Source organism: Arvicanthis niloticus, chromosome 24 (assembly GCF_011762505.2).
Source record: "Arvicanthis niloticus isolate mArvNil1 chromosome 24, mArvNil1.pat.X, whole genome shotgun sequence".
NCBI lineage: Eukaryota > Metazoa > Chordata > Mammalia > Rodentia > Muridae > Arvicanthis > Arvicanthis niloticus.
The window spans coordinates 29982705-29995277 of NC_133432.1; the positions used below are offsets into that span (position 1 = coordinate 29982705).

A 12573-nucleotide genomic window follows, 5' to 3' on the forward strand; every position below is an offset into this window, starting at 1 on the left:
GGCATGAGACCTTTGCAGGCATCCACTTCAACAGACATAAACACAAACACACTTTTAGAAAAAGACTCAAAGCCAGCCAGCTGCTTGTAGCATATGGTAGTACTCTCACTGCTTGGGAGGATAAGGCAGGATTGTGGCAAGCAGGAGGTCAGTCTGGGCTATGTCGTGAATGCTAGGCCACACAGTGTGACAGGTTTTGTGTGTGTGTGTGTGTGTGTGTGGTTTGCTTGTTTATTTGGTTTGGTTTTTTGAAACAGGGTTTCTCTGTGTAGTCCTGGCTGTCCTGGAACTCACTCTGTAGACCAGGCTGGCCTCGAACTCAGAAATCCACCTGCCTCTGCCTCCCAAGTGCTGGGATTAATGGCGTGCGCCACCACTGCCCAGCGACAGTTTTTTAAAAAAGCAAAAACCAAGTGGGGCGGGCGTGGTGGCACACCTTTAACTCCTGCAAGGTAAGAGGCTGGCTGAGTTCAAGGCCAGCCTGGTCTACAAGAGAGTTTTAGGGTAGTCAAGGTTACAGAGTAAAACCCTGCCTATAAACAAAACAAATGCGATTTAAGTTTTTGCAAAACTGCGTAAGTGAGAGAGGGCCAGGAGGGTGGAGTCCTCAGGAGAAAAGGCTTTGGCTTCCAGCCCGCAGGGCAGGGCGTCGGGGGTTTCCTGCAAACGCTGAGCGGGGACAACAGAGAGGATGTACTTGGGGGGCCACCGCTCCTTCAGCGGGAGTCGGGTCTTCTGGATCCACTGCGACCCTGCCTGGAACTCAGCGCGGACGCCTCCGCACAGAATCCTAATTCTAACGCTACCCGAAAGGAGTAGCCTCCCTAGGCGCGGCCCCTCAAGTCCCAGCGCGCCCGCCCCGCCCACTGACGCCGCACGTCCCGCCCTCTCCCCGCCCCTCGCGGGCCGCGGCGGGATAGCCGCCTTCCTATTGGTCTGCAGCTTCAGCAGACGCGCCTGGGATTGACGGACGTTCGCGTCGCTCCCGCCTCCGATCCCGGCGCGGCGCGCGATTGGCTGTGGATGTGGAGAGTCCTTGGTCCCCGGCCTGGGCGGCGCGGTCGAGGCCTGAGGCGGCGGCGCGAGGCAGGTAAGCTGCGGCAAACCGGCTGGGGGAACGAGTGGGTGGGGGGACGCCGCGGACACGCCGCGGACACTGGGAACTGCCTCATGGCGGGCCGGGATGTAGGTTGCAGGGACGGCCCCGATGTAGGAACCGCCAACCGGCCACGACGCGCGTGACGCCCTTCGCGTTGCCAGGCCGCGCGCCCTGCGCCCCGAGTGTCCCGTGTGCCCGGGCACTCTGGTCCCCCCTCGCTCCGGACCCCTGCGTGTTGGGTTCCGGGGTCTCCTGCTACCCGTCGAGGCGCACCGGAGCAGGCGCCCTCCCGGGGGCGCGCTCTCCCGGGGCGCAGGTGTTGAAGGTGCGGGGAAGGGCGCGGGCCGTGTAGCGAGTCCCTGGCCTGGACACCCTGCCACCAGCTTGTTATCCCGAGCTAGTTGCCTTCTCCCCCAGCCCGGCGCGCAAGACCGTACCGAGGCTGACCCGCTGGAGCTTTATTGGATGCAGCCCGGGGGACCCGATGCCATCAGCGGGGCGAACTTTGCTGCTCTCCGCTGCGTGGCGTGAAGTGCAGTTCTTCAGTGTGCGCTTCGCGCCTCCCAGATTACTAATTAGATTTTACCGTCCTTTCCATTGCACCTGTGTCGAATTTTAACTTGACTGTTCCTACATTTTAGATCCTTCCTAAGCTCCTTTCTTTTTTCTTTCTGGGTCCCAGCCTCATGTTCTTTTTCTTTCTGTCTTTTGTTTGTTTGTTTGTTTTAGGAGACAGGGTCTCATTACATAGTTTTGATTGTTGCTGTGTAGACGAGGCTGGCCTCACAAAAATCCGACGGCCTCCGCTTCCTGAGTGCTGGGGTAAAAGGGTGTGTGCAACTAAGCTGGTATTTTGAGACAGGTCCTCAGATAGCCCAGGCCAGCCTAGAATTTACTATATAGTAGAGATGACCTTGAGTTCCTAATCCTCCAACCTTCATGTACCTAGGATTAGATCACAGGTGTGCACAACCCCACAGGATTCACAAAAACAGCCCTGGCTACATGTTCTGGATCATAGTTACAGTAACTTCTGGTTCTTCTGTTTTCCTTGTCAGGCTTGAACTCTTTGAGTTTTCTAGACGAGGGTGTGTGTGTGTGTGTGTGTTTCTATGTAGCCATGATGGTCCTGGAACTCCTAGAGATCCATCTGCCTCTGCCTCCCAAGTGCTAGGATTAAAGGCACAGGCCACCACCACTTGGTTCAGGCCTGCACTTTTTTTATATGTGCAGGCTGTGGGTAATATGCTTGAGCCTTTGCTCCAATCACCTGAGGATCTGAGAAGACTCTTTTTTTTTTTTTTTTTTTGGTTTTTCGAGACAGGGTTTCTCTGTGTAGTCCTGGCTGTCCTGGAACTCACTCTGTAGACCAGGCTGGCCTCAAACTCAGAAATCCGCCTGCCTCTGCCTCCCACGTGCTGGGATTAAAGGCGTGCGCCACCACTGCCGGGCTATTTGATTGATTGATTGATTGATTTTTGCCAGGTCTTTTGTAGCCCCAGCAGGCTTAGTTGAAATCCAGATGCTTGTATTTCCAGCTCCCCATTGCTGGGATCACAGGTGTGTGTACTACCATGCCCTCACTTGAGAGTTGTGCCAGAGATTTGGAGAGATACTTTTTATTTCCCGAAGGTTGGCAGCCTCAGTTTATTTACTCTTTGTTTTTTTCTGGGAGAGAGCAGAGGGATGAATGCACAAGTGCGTGCGTTTGATGAAATGCACCTTGACTCCCCTTTAAACTGTATTCAGTGTTAGCAACTATCACCATTATCTAGTTCCATCGGCTTTTCGTCACCTTAAAGGTAAACCCAGAACCCACCGAGCAGTCCCTCCTGTTTGTCTCCTGTCTGCTCACAGCCTGTGCGCTTGCCTGTTCTAGTGATCTCATGTAAGGCTCATCCATGCTGTGTAGCATGTGTCCCTACTCTGTTGCTGTTTGTGGCTCAATTGTTTCCCACTGTATGGACCTATTAACTATTTAAGAAATACTTTTTATATTTTATTTACATGTGAATGTTTGCTGAGGTCAGGAGGACAGTTTACTGGAGTCACTTGTCTCCTTCATCCGTATAAGTCCTGGGGGACTACACAGATCATCAGGGTGGTAGCAGACACGCTGATCCTCCTTGAAGGCCGTATTAAATCCTGTTTATCCACATCAGTGGGCATTTGGATTGTTCCCACCTGTTGGATTATTTAGTGCTGCTGGGAACATGGGAACAAGTTTGTGCTTGAACACCTGTTTCTCTGTGTGTGTGTGTGTGTGTGTGTGTGTGTGTGTGAGAGAGAGAGAGAGAGAGAGAGAGAGAGAGAGAGAGAGAGAGAGAGAGAGATTGATTGATTGTGAAGGCCCAGGGTTGATGTTGGGTACCTACTTCAATCATTCTCTTTTGTTTTCTGGTTCTGTACACCAGGCTGGTCCCTGAACTCAAAGATTGTGCTGGGATTAAAGGTATGCAGCACCTGCTTCCTTAATTTTTGAAACAGTGTCTCTGACTGGAACCCAAGGCTTGCCAATTTGCCATAAACTGGCTGTCCAACAAGCTCCAGAGAGTCTCATCTCTTTTTCTCCAATGCTAGGATTACAGTTGCAGGCTGCTGTGCTCGGCTTTTACTTTAGGTCCTGGGGATCAGACTCAGCTCTTTTTTTTTTTTTTTTTTTTTTTGGTTTTTTGAGACAGGGTTTCTCCTGGCTGTCCTGAAACTCACTCTGTAGACCAGGCTGGCTTCGAACTCAGAGATCTACCTGCCTCTGCCTCCCAAGTGCTGGGATTAAAGGCGTGCGCCACCACCGCCCGGCCAGACTCAGCTCTTAATGTTTGTGTTTCTCTTTATTGGCTAGGCCATGGCTCCAGCCCCTGAGCACCTGTTTTTAATTCTTAGAGTATAGACCTAGGAGTAGAATTGCTGGGTCACATGGTAATTCTATGTTTAACTCTGTGCAGAGCATCCAGACTGCTTTTCTGCAAAGTGGCATGTTTTACACTCCCACCCACAATGTGGGAGACAGCCCACTTTGTCCACATCTTTCCTAAAGCTTGTTTTCCTTCCGTCCACCCACCTACCCCATCTCAGTGAATTGTATCTTTGACTTTGGTCTGCATTTCCCAGATGATACGGATGTGTGTGAATTTTTGCTTTAGGTCCTCATTGTCCATCTGTATGTCTTTGGAGAGATGCCTGTTTTGTCCCGTCCCAGTCCATGTGCATGTGTGTAGACCAGGCTGGCTTGGAACTCACAGTTCACCTGCCTCTGCCTCCCAAGTGCTGGGATTAAAAGTGTGATCCACCATGCTTAGCCTTTCTCTGTCTTTTAATTGGGTTGTCTTGATGATTTGTGAAAGTTGTTTATACATTCCAGATACACATATGTGACTTGCAAATACCACCCCACCTCTGTCTCCATCTCTCTTTGAGTAGCATCTCACCATAATCTCATACTGGTTTCAAAGTCATGTTTCTTCTGCCTCAGCTTCTTGAGTGCTAGCATGACTGGTGTTTGCTGTCATGCTTTGCTTCACCTTTGACCCGTCCCCCTAACTGTTGTTTGTGTGTGAGATGTAGGGGCATGTGTATGTCTATGGAAGTCAGAGGCCAGTTCTGTGGACTAAGTTCTCTTTCACCTTCTCTTGGTCCTGGGGATGAACTCTGGGCATCCAGCTTATGTTGCAAATGCTTTAGCTATTGAGCCATTTGCCAGTGGTGGCCATCTTTTTGATAGTATTTGTCGTGCTGTTGTTTTGAGGCAGGGTGCCACTGTGTAGCCCTGGCTGGCCTGGAACTCACTCTGTAGACCAGGCATACTCAAACTTAAGAGACTTATCTGCCCCTGCCTCTTAGGCATTTTTAGTGCTTGAAGTAATAAAGTTTTGTTTTCTTTAGGTGGGTATATTGCAAATTCTAGATCATGATGACTTGTCTGTATATGTTCTTTTTAAAAAAGTTTGATAGTTTTTGTGGTTGTATTTAGGTCTTTGACCTGTTGTGAGTTCATTGTGGGCTATGATGTCTGAGGGTCTGGCTTCATTCTTCCCGTGGAAGCTCAACCGTTCTAGCAGCATTTGCAGAAAGAGACCTTCTTCCCTTGTCAGTTGGCTCCGGAAGGAAGGTTAACCTTTGACCATGTATACCATTCTGTTGGAGTATGTCTGCTTGTATGCCAGGACCGTAGGCTTGCAGTGGATTCCTCAGCTCAGCTACTTTTTCCAGACTTATTTGTTCTCTGGAACCTTCTGCAGCTCTATGTAAATGAGGAACAGCTTTTCCAGGTTTGCAGAAAGGGCCCTGGGATATTGACAAGGGTCACAGTACATTTGTAGATCCCTTGGGCAGCATCGCTTGTCAGTTCTTGGACTTTTACATTTCCTTGTGGCATTCAGTGCTCAGCCCTGCCCTTGGGAGGTTAAATTGACTCCCAAGCCCTTTCCTTGGCTGTGCTGTTGTGGAAGGGGTTCTCAATTCCGCTTACCTTGTTCTAGCATGTGGAAGCACAGTTGGCTTTGTGTGGCTGTGTACCCTGCCACTTTGCTGAATTTGTTAGCTTTAGGCTATTCTGTCTGTGACATGCTGTCAGCTGAGAGGAAAGGTTGCCTTCCTCTTAACTGTCTTCTGGTCTGTGTCTTTTCTTCTCCCCATGTCTTTTTGGTTTTTTTGAGACAGGGTTTCTCTGTATAGCCCTGGCTGTCCTGGAACTCACTCTGTAGACCAGGCTAGCCTTGAACTCAGAAATCCGCCTGCCTCTGCCTCCCAAGTGCTGGGATTAAAGGCGTGCGCCACCACTGCCTGGCCTCCCCGTGTCTTGAGTAATTGCTCTGGCCTGAACTTCAAGACACTTGTTAGATCCACTGCTGCCTTGTCCTCCCTCCCTTCACTTGAGAGCATTAGATCTTTTCACCTTCAGGTGTGATGCTGCCTGTGGGCTTTTCACAGATGCCTGTGTGCTAGATTCAGGAAGTTCTTTCCCAGACTGACCTGGCTGTGTAGCTGAGGATGAACTTGTACTCCTCCTGCCTCTACAGGATCACATGTGTACCACCACACCTGGTTTATGCAATGCAGAGATGGGTCCCAGCGCCTGTGTTCGAGAAGTGTTCATGCTGCCCGCTGAGCCACACCCACACCCACACACTTTAGTTTTTTGGCAGGGTAGGGCCAGCTTTGTACCTCAGACTTGGAGTATTACGTTCAAAGAGCTGGGAATGCAGACGAGCCACTACACTTGGCTGTTGACTGTTGTGTTATGCATGGAGGGGTGTGGAGATTCTCTACACTTACGGACATACCCCCGTTTCCCCTGAGGGCATCTCCAGCAGACTTGAGGTCTGACCTCTTCCAGACTCTTCGTTTCCTTGACACCCTCACTTCCACGTGTTAGATGGGTGTCATTAGTTCCTGAGTCTCTGGGGTTCTTCAGTGAAAATCAGGCACTCTGGCTGTTCCCAAAGCTCCTTTTTTAGGTCTTCCTTTCTGTTCCATGCATATTTGCCTGTCCATGAAATCTGATGCCTCTGTTCAACACCTAATTTGTTCCGTGTGTGGGTGCATGTGCCATAACACCTAGAGAGGAGAGGACAGCTTGCTGGAGTCCGTTCTCTCCTTTCACCTGGGTTCCAGGGATCCAACTCAGGTCACTAGGCTTTGTGACAAGTACCTTTGCCTACTGAGCCATCTTGCTGGCCCTGTGCTGTGCTCATCTGTCATAGGGACATGCTGACAGGATCTTACTAGGTGAACTGTTTTCAAAGACCATGGGTATTAAATGGAGTACGCTTCACCCTTCTGGGTTTGTGAGTCCAGTACTCTCCCAAGTACTCTGCTCCTTTTGGGGTTGACATCCCATAAACTAGGCCACTCTGCATTTGCTCCCAGTAAACAATGGCAGCAATTTAAAAGTCAGCCTCAGGACTCTTGCCCTCCCTTAAAGGTCTCAAGTAAGGCAAGAGAGTCCCAGGGGCTGGCAGGATGCCTCCCAGGGCACTGATCCTCAGGCTGCTGCTCCTGAGTGCCTGGAGAAGGGAGTGCCTTGTTGTTCTGCTGAATGCTCAAGGGGATGGTCCTGGATACCACTGAAGGGTTGCCATGTCACCTTCTTGATTGAAAACATGCTCTTGTTTTCTCCTCCCTACTGCCCAAATTTAGAATGCACTGCCATTCTGGACCTCCTACCCCACTAGATTTTCCGATGGTGAATCTGAGAATGCTAGCTCTGCATCTGAAACCGGTCCCTTCACAGGTGACAGATGAGCAGCTCTCACCGAGATGCACAGTATGGTCAGGCAGGTGCTCCCCATCTTTGGAGGTGTGGGTCATAGATTTTAGTGTGGAGACAAGATAGATCTCTATGACAGATGCCTTTTGACCTTTGCAGAATTAAATTGCAAGTCACAGACAGGTGGTGTGAAAGGGTTTCCTGGGCCAGTGGTTCCCCAAGCAGCAGAGAGGATTCCCTCAGGGCTGGTGTGGTTTCAGAGTGCCACTGTCTGCATGCCCTGGTGCTGCTGCTGCTTTCTGCTTTGTTCTTTTTTCAGTGTTGGGCATTGAACCCAGGTCCTCATATAGGTTTGCTTGCTTGGTCCTGTCACTGAGCTGTATGCCCAGGTTGTAGTCTTTTTTATTTTATTATTATTTTTTAAATCCTTTTTGAGATAGGGTCTTACTAAGTTGCTCAGGCTGGCTAAGTATTGTGTAGAACAGGCAGACCTACTTGAGATTGTCCTATCTCAGCCTTTCAAGTAGCTGGGACTACAGACCTATCCCACCATACTGGGTCATAGTACTGATGTTTTTTATTTATCTGTCGTTTGTTTATTGGTTTTTTGAGACTGGGTCTCCTCGTATAACCCTATCTAGGCCAGAACTGTCTGTGTAGACCAAGCTGACCTGGAACTTAGTTTAGTTCCAGGTCACCCTGCCAAAAAACTAAAGAGATCCACTTGCCTCTGCCTTCTGGGGCTGGGTTATAGATGTACACCACCATGCCTGGCCTTTTTTTTTTTTTTTTAGCAGAGTATAACTTTGTAACCTAAGCTGGCCTCTAATTCTCTGTTCCTACCTCAGCTTCCTCATGCTTAGTTACAAGTATGCCCTATCAAACCTGGTCTAAGGTAGGTGCCGCGCATGTGTGTGTGTGTATGTGTTTAATACTGATTTTTTTTTCCCAATAAATATGGCAGAATTGTTTACTTTTGAGGCAGGGAGGACCTTGCTGTGTGGCCATGCTGGCTGGAAACTTGTAGTCCTCTTGTATCAGCCTCTGTAGTTCTACTCTAGGCCTAGCGAAAACTTGGTTTTTACAAGAGGTTACTCTGGGATATTCACAGCCATAGAGCGCTTTCATAGCATGCAAAATCCCCTGGGTTTCATCTCTAGCATTGCAAAAAAGAAACCAAAGAAACATCAATTTTCAAGTGTTTTTCTTGACAGTGAGCATAGTCATTGAGCCTGCTAGGTAGCACCTGGGTAATGTGGAGAGCTGAGTCCTCGGTGATGGTGAATCAGTGAGTTGGAGGTGGAAGATGCATGTACATGCTCTTTGTGCTGTGTCCGTGTGTGGCTGTGTTGCCCTCGTTCTTGTAGACAAGAAGTCCTATAGGCAAGGATCAAGTGAAGCGTCTGTCTAGAAGGGCTAGGGGACCACCCACTACCAGTTATGGTCTGATGGGGTTTCAGAGCACCACTGAGGGACGAGGTCTATGACAGATGGTGCTTCCTAGGAAACTAGAGGAGAACCTGGCATTCTGTACTCCCTACCCCCTTGAATTGTAGTGGGGCGCACTGTCAGACCTGAGTTTCCAGGGTCTGATCTCAAATGGTAGGGAAAGTGGTTTTAAGACATGCTATGGTCCTCCCCTGGGGCAGGTCATCATGATTTCTGGCCAAAGTTGTGGTATGGCTTGCCGGATGTACTATATTGACAGTGACAGGAGGTGCCAGCCCCAACTATAGCATCCTCCACCTTCCCAGAGACAGAAGGAGGTGCTGCCCTCAGTTTTCAGGTTTGCTTTTCAGGGTGCCTCTGAGACCAAGTGCTCTGTTATTTTTTACATAGAGTTTCATCACCATGGGTGCAGATCAGATCTCTTGTGTGGTCAGTATCCTGAGGCCCAACCCAGACAGCTGTCCCCTGCTGTGGCTCTTAGCAGGGACCAGTAGAAAGATTGTGCTTGTTTTATATGAGAGCTGCAGTTCTGTTCTGTGTCTTAGGTTTGTGGTGTTTACATGAAGCTATATTTAATGTGTTCCTGAATTTTTCCTGATATATTTTCTGTTTTGTTGTGAAGTACAGACATTCTAGGTGGCAAAGAGTTGGGTGACAAGGTAGAAGGACTGAAACTCTTTTGTTTTTTGTTTTTGTTTTTTTTTTTTTTTTGAGACAGGGTTTCTCTGTATAGCCCTGGCTGTCCTGGAGCTCACTCTGTAGTCCAGGCTGGCCTCGAACTCAGAAATCCACCTGCCTCTGCCTCCCAAGTGCTGGGATTAAAGGCGTGCGCCACCACTGCCCTGCTGAAACTCATTTTTGATGAAAGCATTCAGAGACAAGACCTGGGCTTTACATTTTCATCTTGAGTGTATGTGGATCCTGCAAGGGGGAATAGTCGTGAGTGAGAAATCAGTGTGCTGAAGGATCCCGCTGAGACATGTCTGCTTCTAAAAACACTTTCGGGGCTAGTGGCATGGTGGCGGTTGTGGTTGGGTAGGGCGTTTTACCTAGCATGTGAAAGGCCCTCACGTGCACAGCTTGGAAGGTAGAGCTCCTGTGTCTGCTTTGTCCAGCGCTCTGACTCTCCACTTTCTGTTTTCTGTGGGCCAGTGTGCTAGGCTAGTGCCCTGGAGCCTACACTCAGCTCCTGCCTATGCCCCAGCAGCAAGCTGACTTCAGGCAAATTCTTCTTTTAGAGGCTGGGGCCCTGTGAGGAGCATGGTCTGAACAAGGTTCATTTCAGTTGTTACACTGGTTTGGGCAGCCAGAAAGGCTGAAGGAGTGACAGAACCTATGGTGACCAACGGGTTCTTTTCAGGGTTTGCTGATGCTGTTGAAAACAGTTGTGATTCTTCACTTATGGTTTTGTTACCCTTCAGCCTACAGATGCAGATCCTTTCCAATCAGTCGCATAGGCTGAGACCCCACAGAATAGCCTTTCAGGGTGCAGCCAGGAGGCAGACTCTGGTCAGCAGATGAGAAGGGTTTTGGGACTGGAACACTGTGAAGCTGCTAAGCCCATTCTTGGACACCAGGAGGAACAGCAGATTACACTTGGCCTCTAGGTGGTGACATGAGTCTGTGAGATTCCAGGTGTGTCTGAGCCATCTATGATGATCAGTGGACTTTAGTCTTCTGTTCAGGACAAGGTTGAGTTAATCTTCCCACGCTGGGATTATTGGCCTAGGAGCAAACAATCTTAAATATGTTTATTTTTAAATCTTTACATTCGTTTAGTTTATTGTTTCTCTGAGTGTATGAGAGAGAGACACCCAGAGGGAAGATTGATGGTGTCTGTGTGTGTGTGTGTGTGTGTGTGTGTGTGTGTGTCAGTGTCAGAGGATGACTCTTGGTCAGTTCTCAGTTTCTGCCTTTATCACGTGGGTTCCAGGTATTTGAATTCAGATTGTTAGGCTTGACTCCAAGCACCTTGACTTGCTGAACCATCTTAGCAGCACCTCCCTACCCACCAATAGCTGCGAACCTAAATCATTCTCTGTTTGTTTGTTTGTTTGTTTTTCAGAGCTGAGGACCAAACCCAGCGCCTTGCTCTTGCTAGGCAAGCGCTCTACCACTGAGCTAAATCCCCAACCCCCATTCTCTGTTTTAACTTACAGCTTATATTTCCTACAAAGTAATTGCAGCTGACATCACAGTGCGAGCCTATCAGGCTCTGCCTTACACGTACTTATCCATTCTGTCCTTTCTGATTTGATTTTATGAGATCATCTTACTCTCTCTATATCGCTCAGGCTACCTTGAATTCACACTCTGTCTGCCTCAGCTTCCTGAACAGCATTGACTGCAGGTGTGTGCGTGCCAAAGAGTAAAATACATCTTTTTTTTTTTAAAAGAATTATTTACTTTATTTATATGAGTACACTATCTTCAGACATACCAGAAGAGAAAATCAGATGGCATTACAGATGGTTGTGAGCCACCATGTGGTTGCCAGGAATTGAACTCAGGACCTCTAGAAGAACAGTCAGTGTTCTTAACTGCTGAGCCATCTCCCCAGCCCCATACAATAAAGCTTAATGATAACGTTTGTCCTGTAATTCAGGTCTGCAGTGAGCTTGAGAAGGAATGGGCTGCTCTCCTGCGTGTGCATGTGCATGTGCGTGCACCTGTGAGTGCAGTCATGTTTTCTGGGCTGTGGCGTGATTGGCTAGATCATCAGTAGACCACTGGACTGGTGAGTTTAGGCCCATGTCAGATGGTTCAGGGTTCTGTGTCCTCACTTAGCTTAGTGAGGACATATTAGCTTAGTATTGGGAAACAGGGAGAGTGGTAATCTGCACACAGCTTTGTGTTTAGTAGGCTTCTCTGGAGAATGTGATACCAGAGCTCTCAAGATTCAAGAGGCATCAGGTTTAACGGAGGGAGGGCTCAGCATCTGTTCAGGCCTGATGTCATCAGTCATTGCTTCCTCCCTGTCCTGCCCTCGACCTGGCTGCCTGGACTCAGCATGTGTTCACACTGGTATTCTGTGTATCATCACCTTTGTATCTCAGTTCATCAGACACCTTTTCATCCCACCACTCTCAGCTGCAGGTGTCCAGACCACTTCTGTGGACCTTCGAGCCTTTGACAGGAAGCTGGCCCCTGGCTGCCTTTGTTTCTCTTGTAGATTTGTGCTCAGAGGAAGTTAGATTCTCCTTAGATGCTGGCATGGTTGTCCACTGACTGTGAGAACTGGGCTGAACTGTGCAGAGGCCAGGTTGTGGGATGTGTGGCCTCCTCTGTCTTGGAGCTTTCCCATGGCTCCATGGATGAGAGCATGCCAAGGTGTTTCTCCCCATAGAAATGCAGACATAGCCTCTTACATGTCCCTGCCCCCCAGCTTTGGGAATCAAGTCTTGGCTGTGTGAGACTGTGTTGTCCCACGTAGGTGGTGTGAGTGGTTTGACGGGGTCAAGTCTCTGTCTGCTATTATATTACCCCTAGTGATCCCTCTGCCTTCCAGTCCTCATCAGGGCTTGCAGGCATTAGCCATGGATTTTGCCATTGCTTTGCATGTCCTGGGGGTTGAGCCAGGCCCAAAATGCCCCATCTACTAGAGTGTTTAGACTAGAGAGAGCTTGACAGATGTCAGTGGTGTCTTTGGGCTCAGGCTTGACGATGCCATCAGTGAATTTGCTGGAAGACTGGACAGTGGAAAGTCCCTTTGAGGAGTGAAGGTAGGAAGTTGGATTTTGATGTTAAGAGGATAATGGATGAAGAGAAGTAGTAGAACACCAGTCCTGAAGAAATAAGAATGGGGGTGTGTACTGAT

The 12573-nt window shown here is 49.0% G+C and overlaps 1 protein-coding gene across 11 annotated transcripts in view; it reads left to right on the forward strand.

Moving 5' to 3' along the window:
• The first annotated feature begins 971 nt into the window (after positions 1-971).
• Positions 972-12573, forward strand: part of Sun1 (Sad1 and UNC84 domain containing 1) — a 46760-nt gene continuing 35158 nt past the window's right edge. For 9 of the 11 annotated variants that reach the window (XM_076923440.1, XM_076923443.1, XM_076923445.1 and 6 more), the window contains exon 1: positions 972-1090. In XM_076923440.1, the coding sequence (XP_076779555.1) occupies positions 1024-1090 (67 nt within the window). In that variant the 5' untranslated portion in view covers positions 972-1023. Of the gene's footprint in view, positions 1091-8180; positions 8203-12573 lie in introns of those variants that run through there. The other 2 variants (XM_076923446.1, XM_076923442.1) reach the window with 2 other exon arrangements.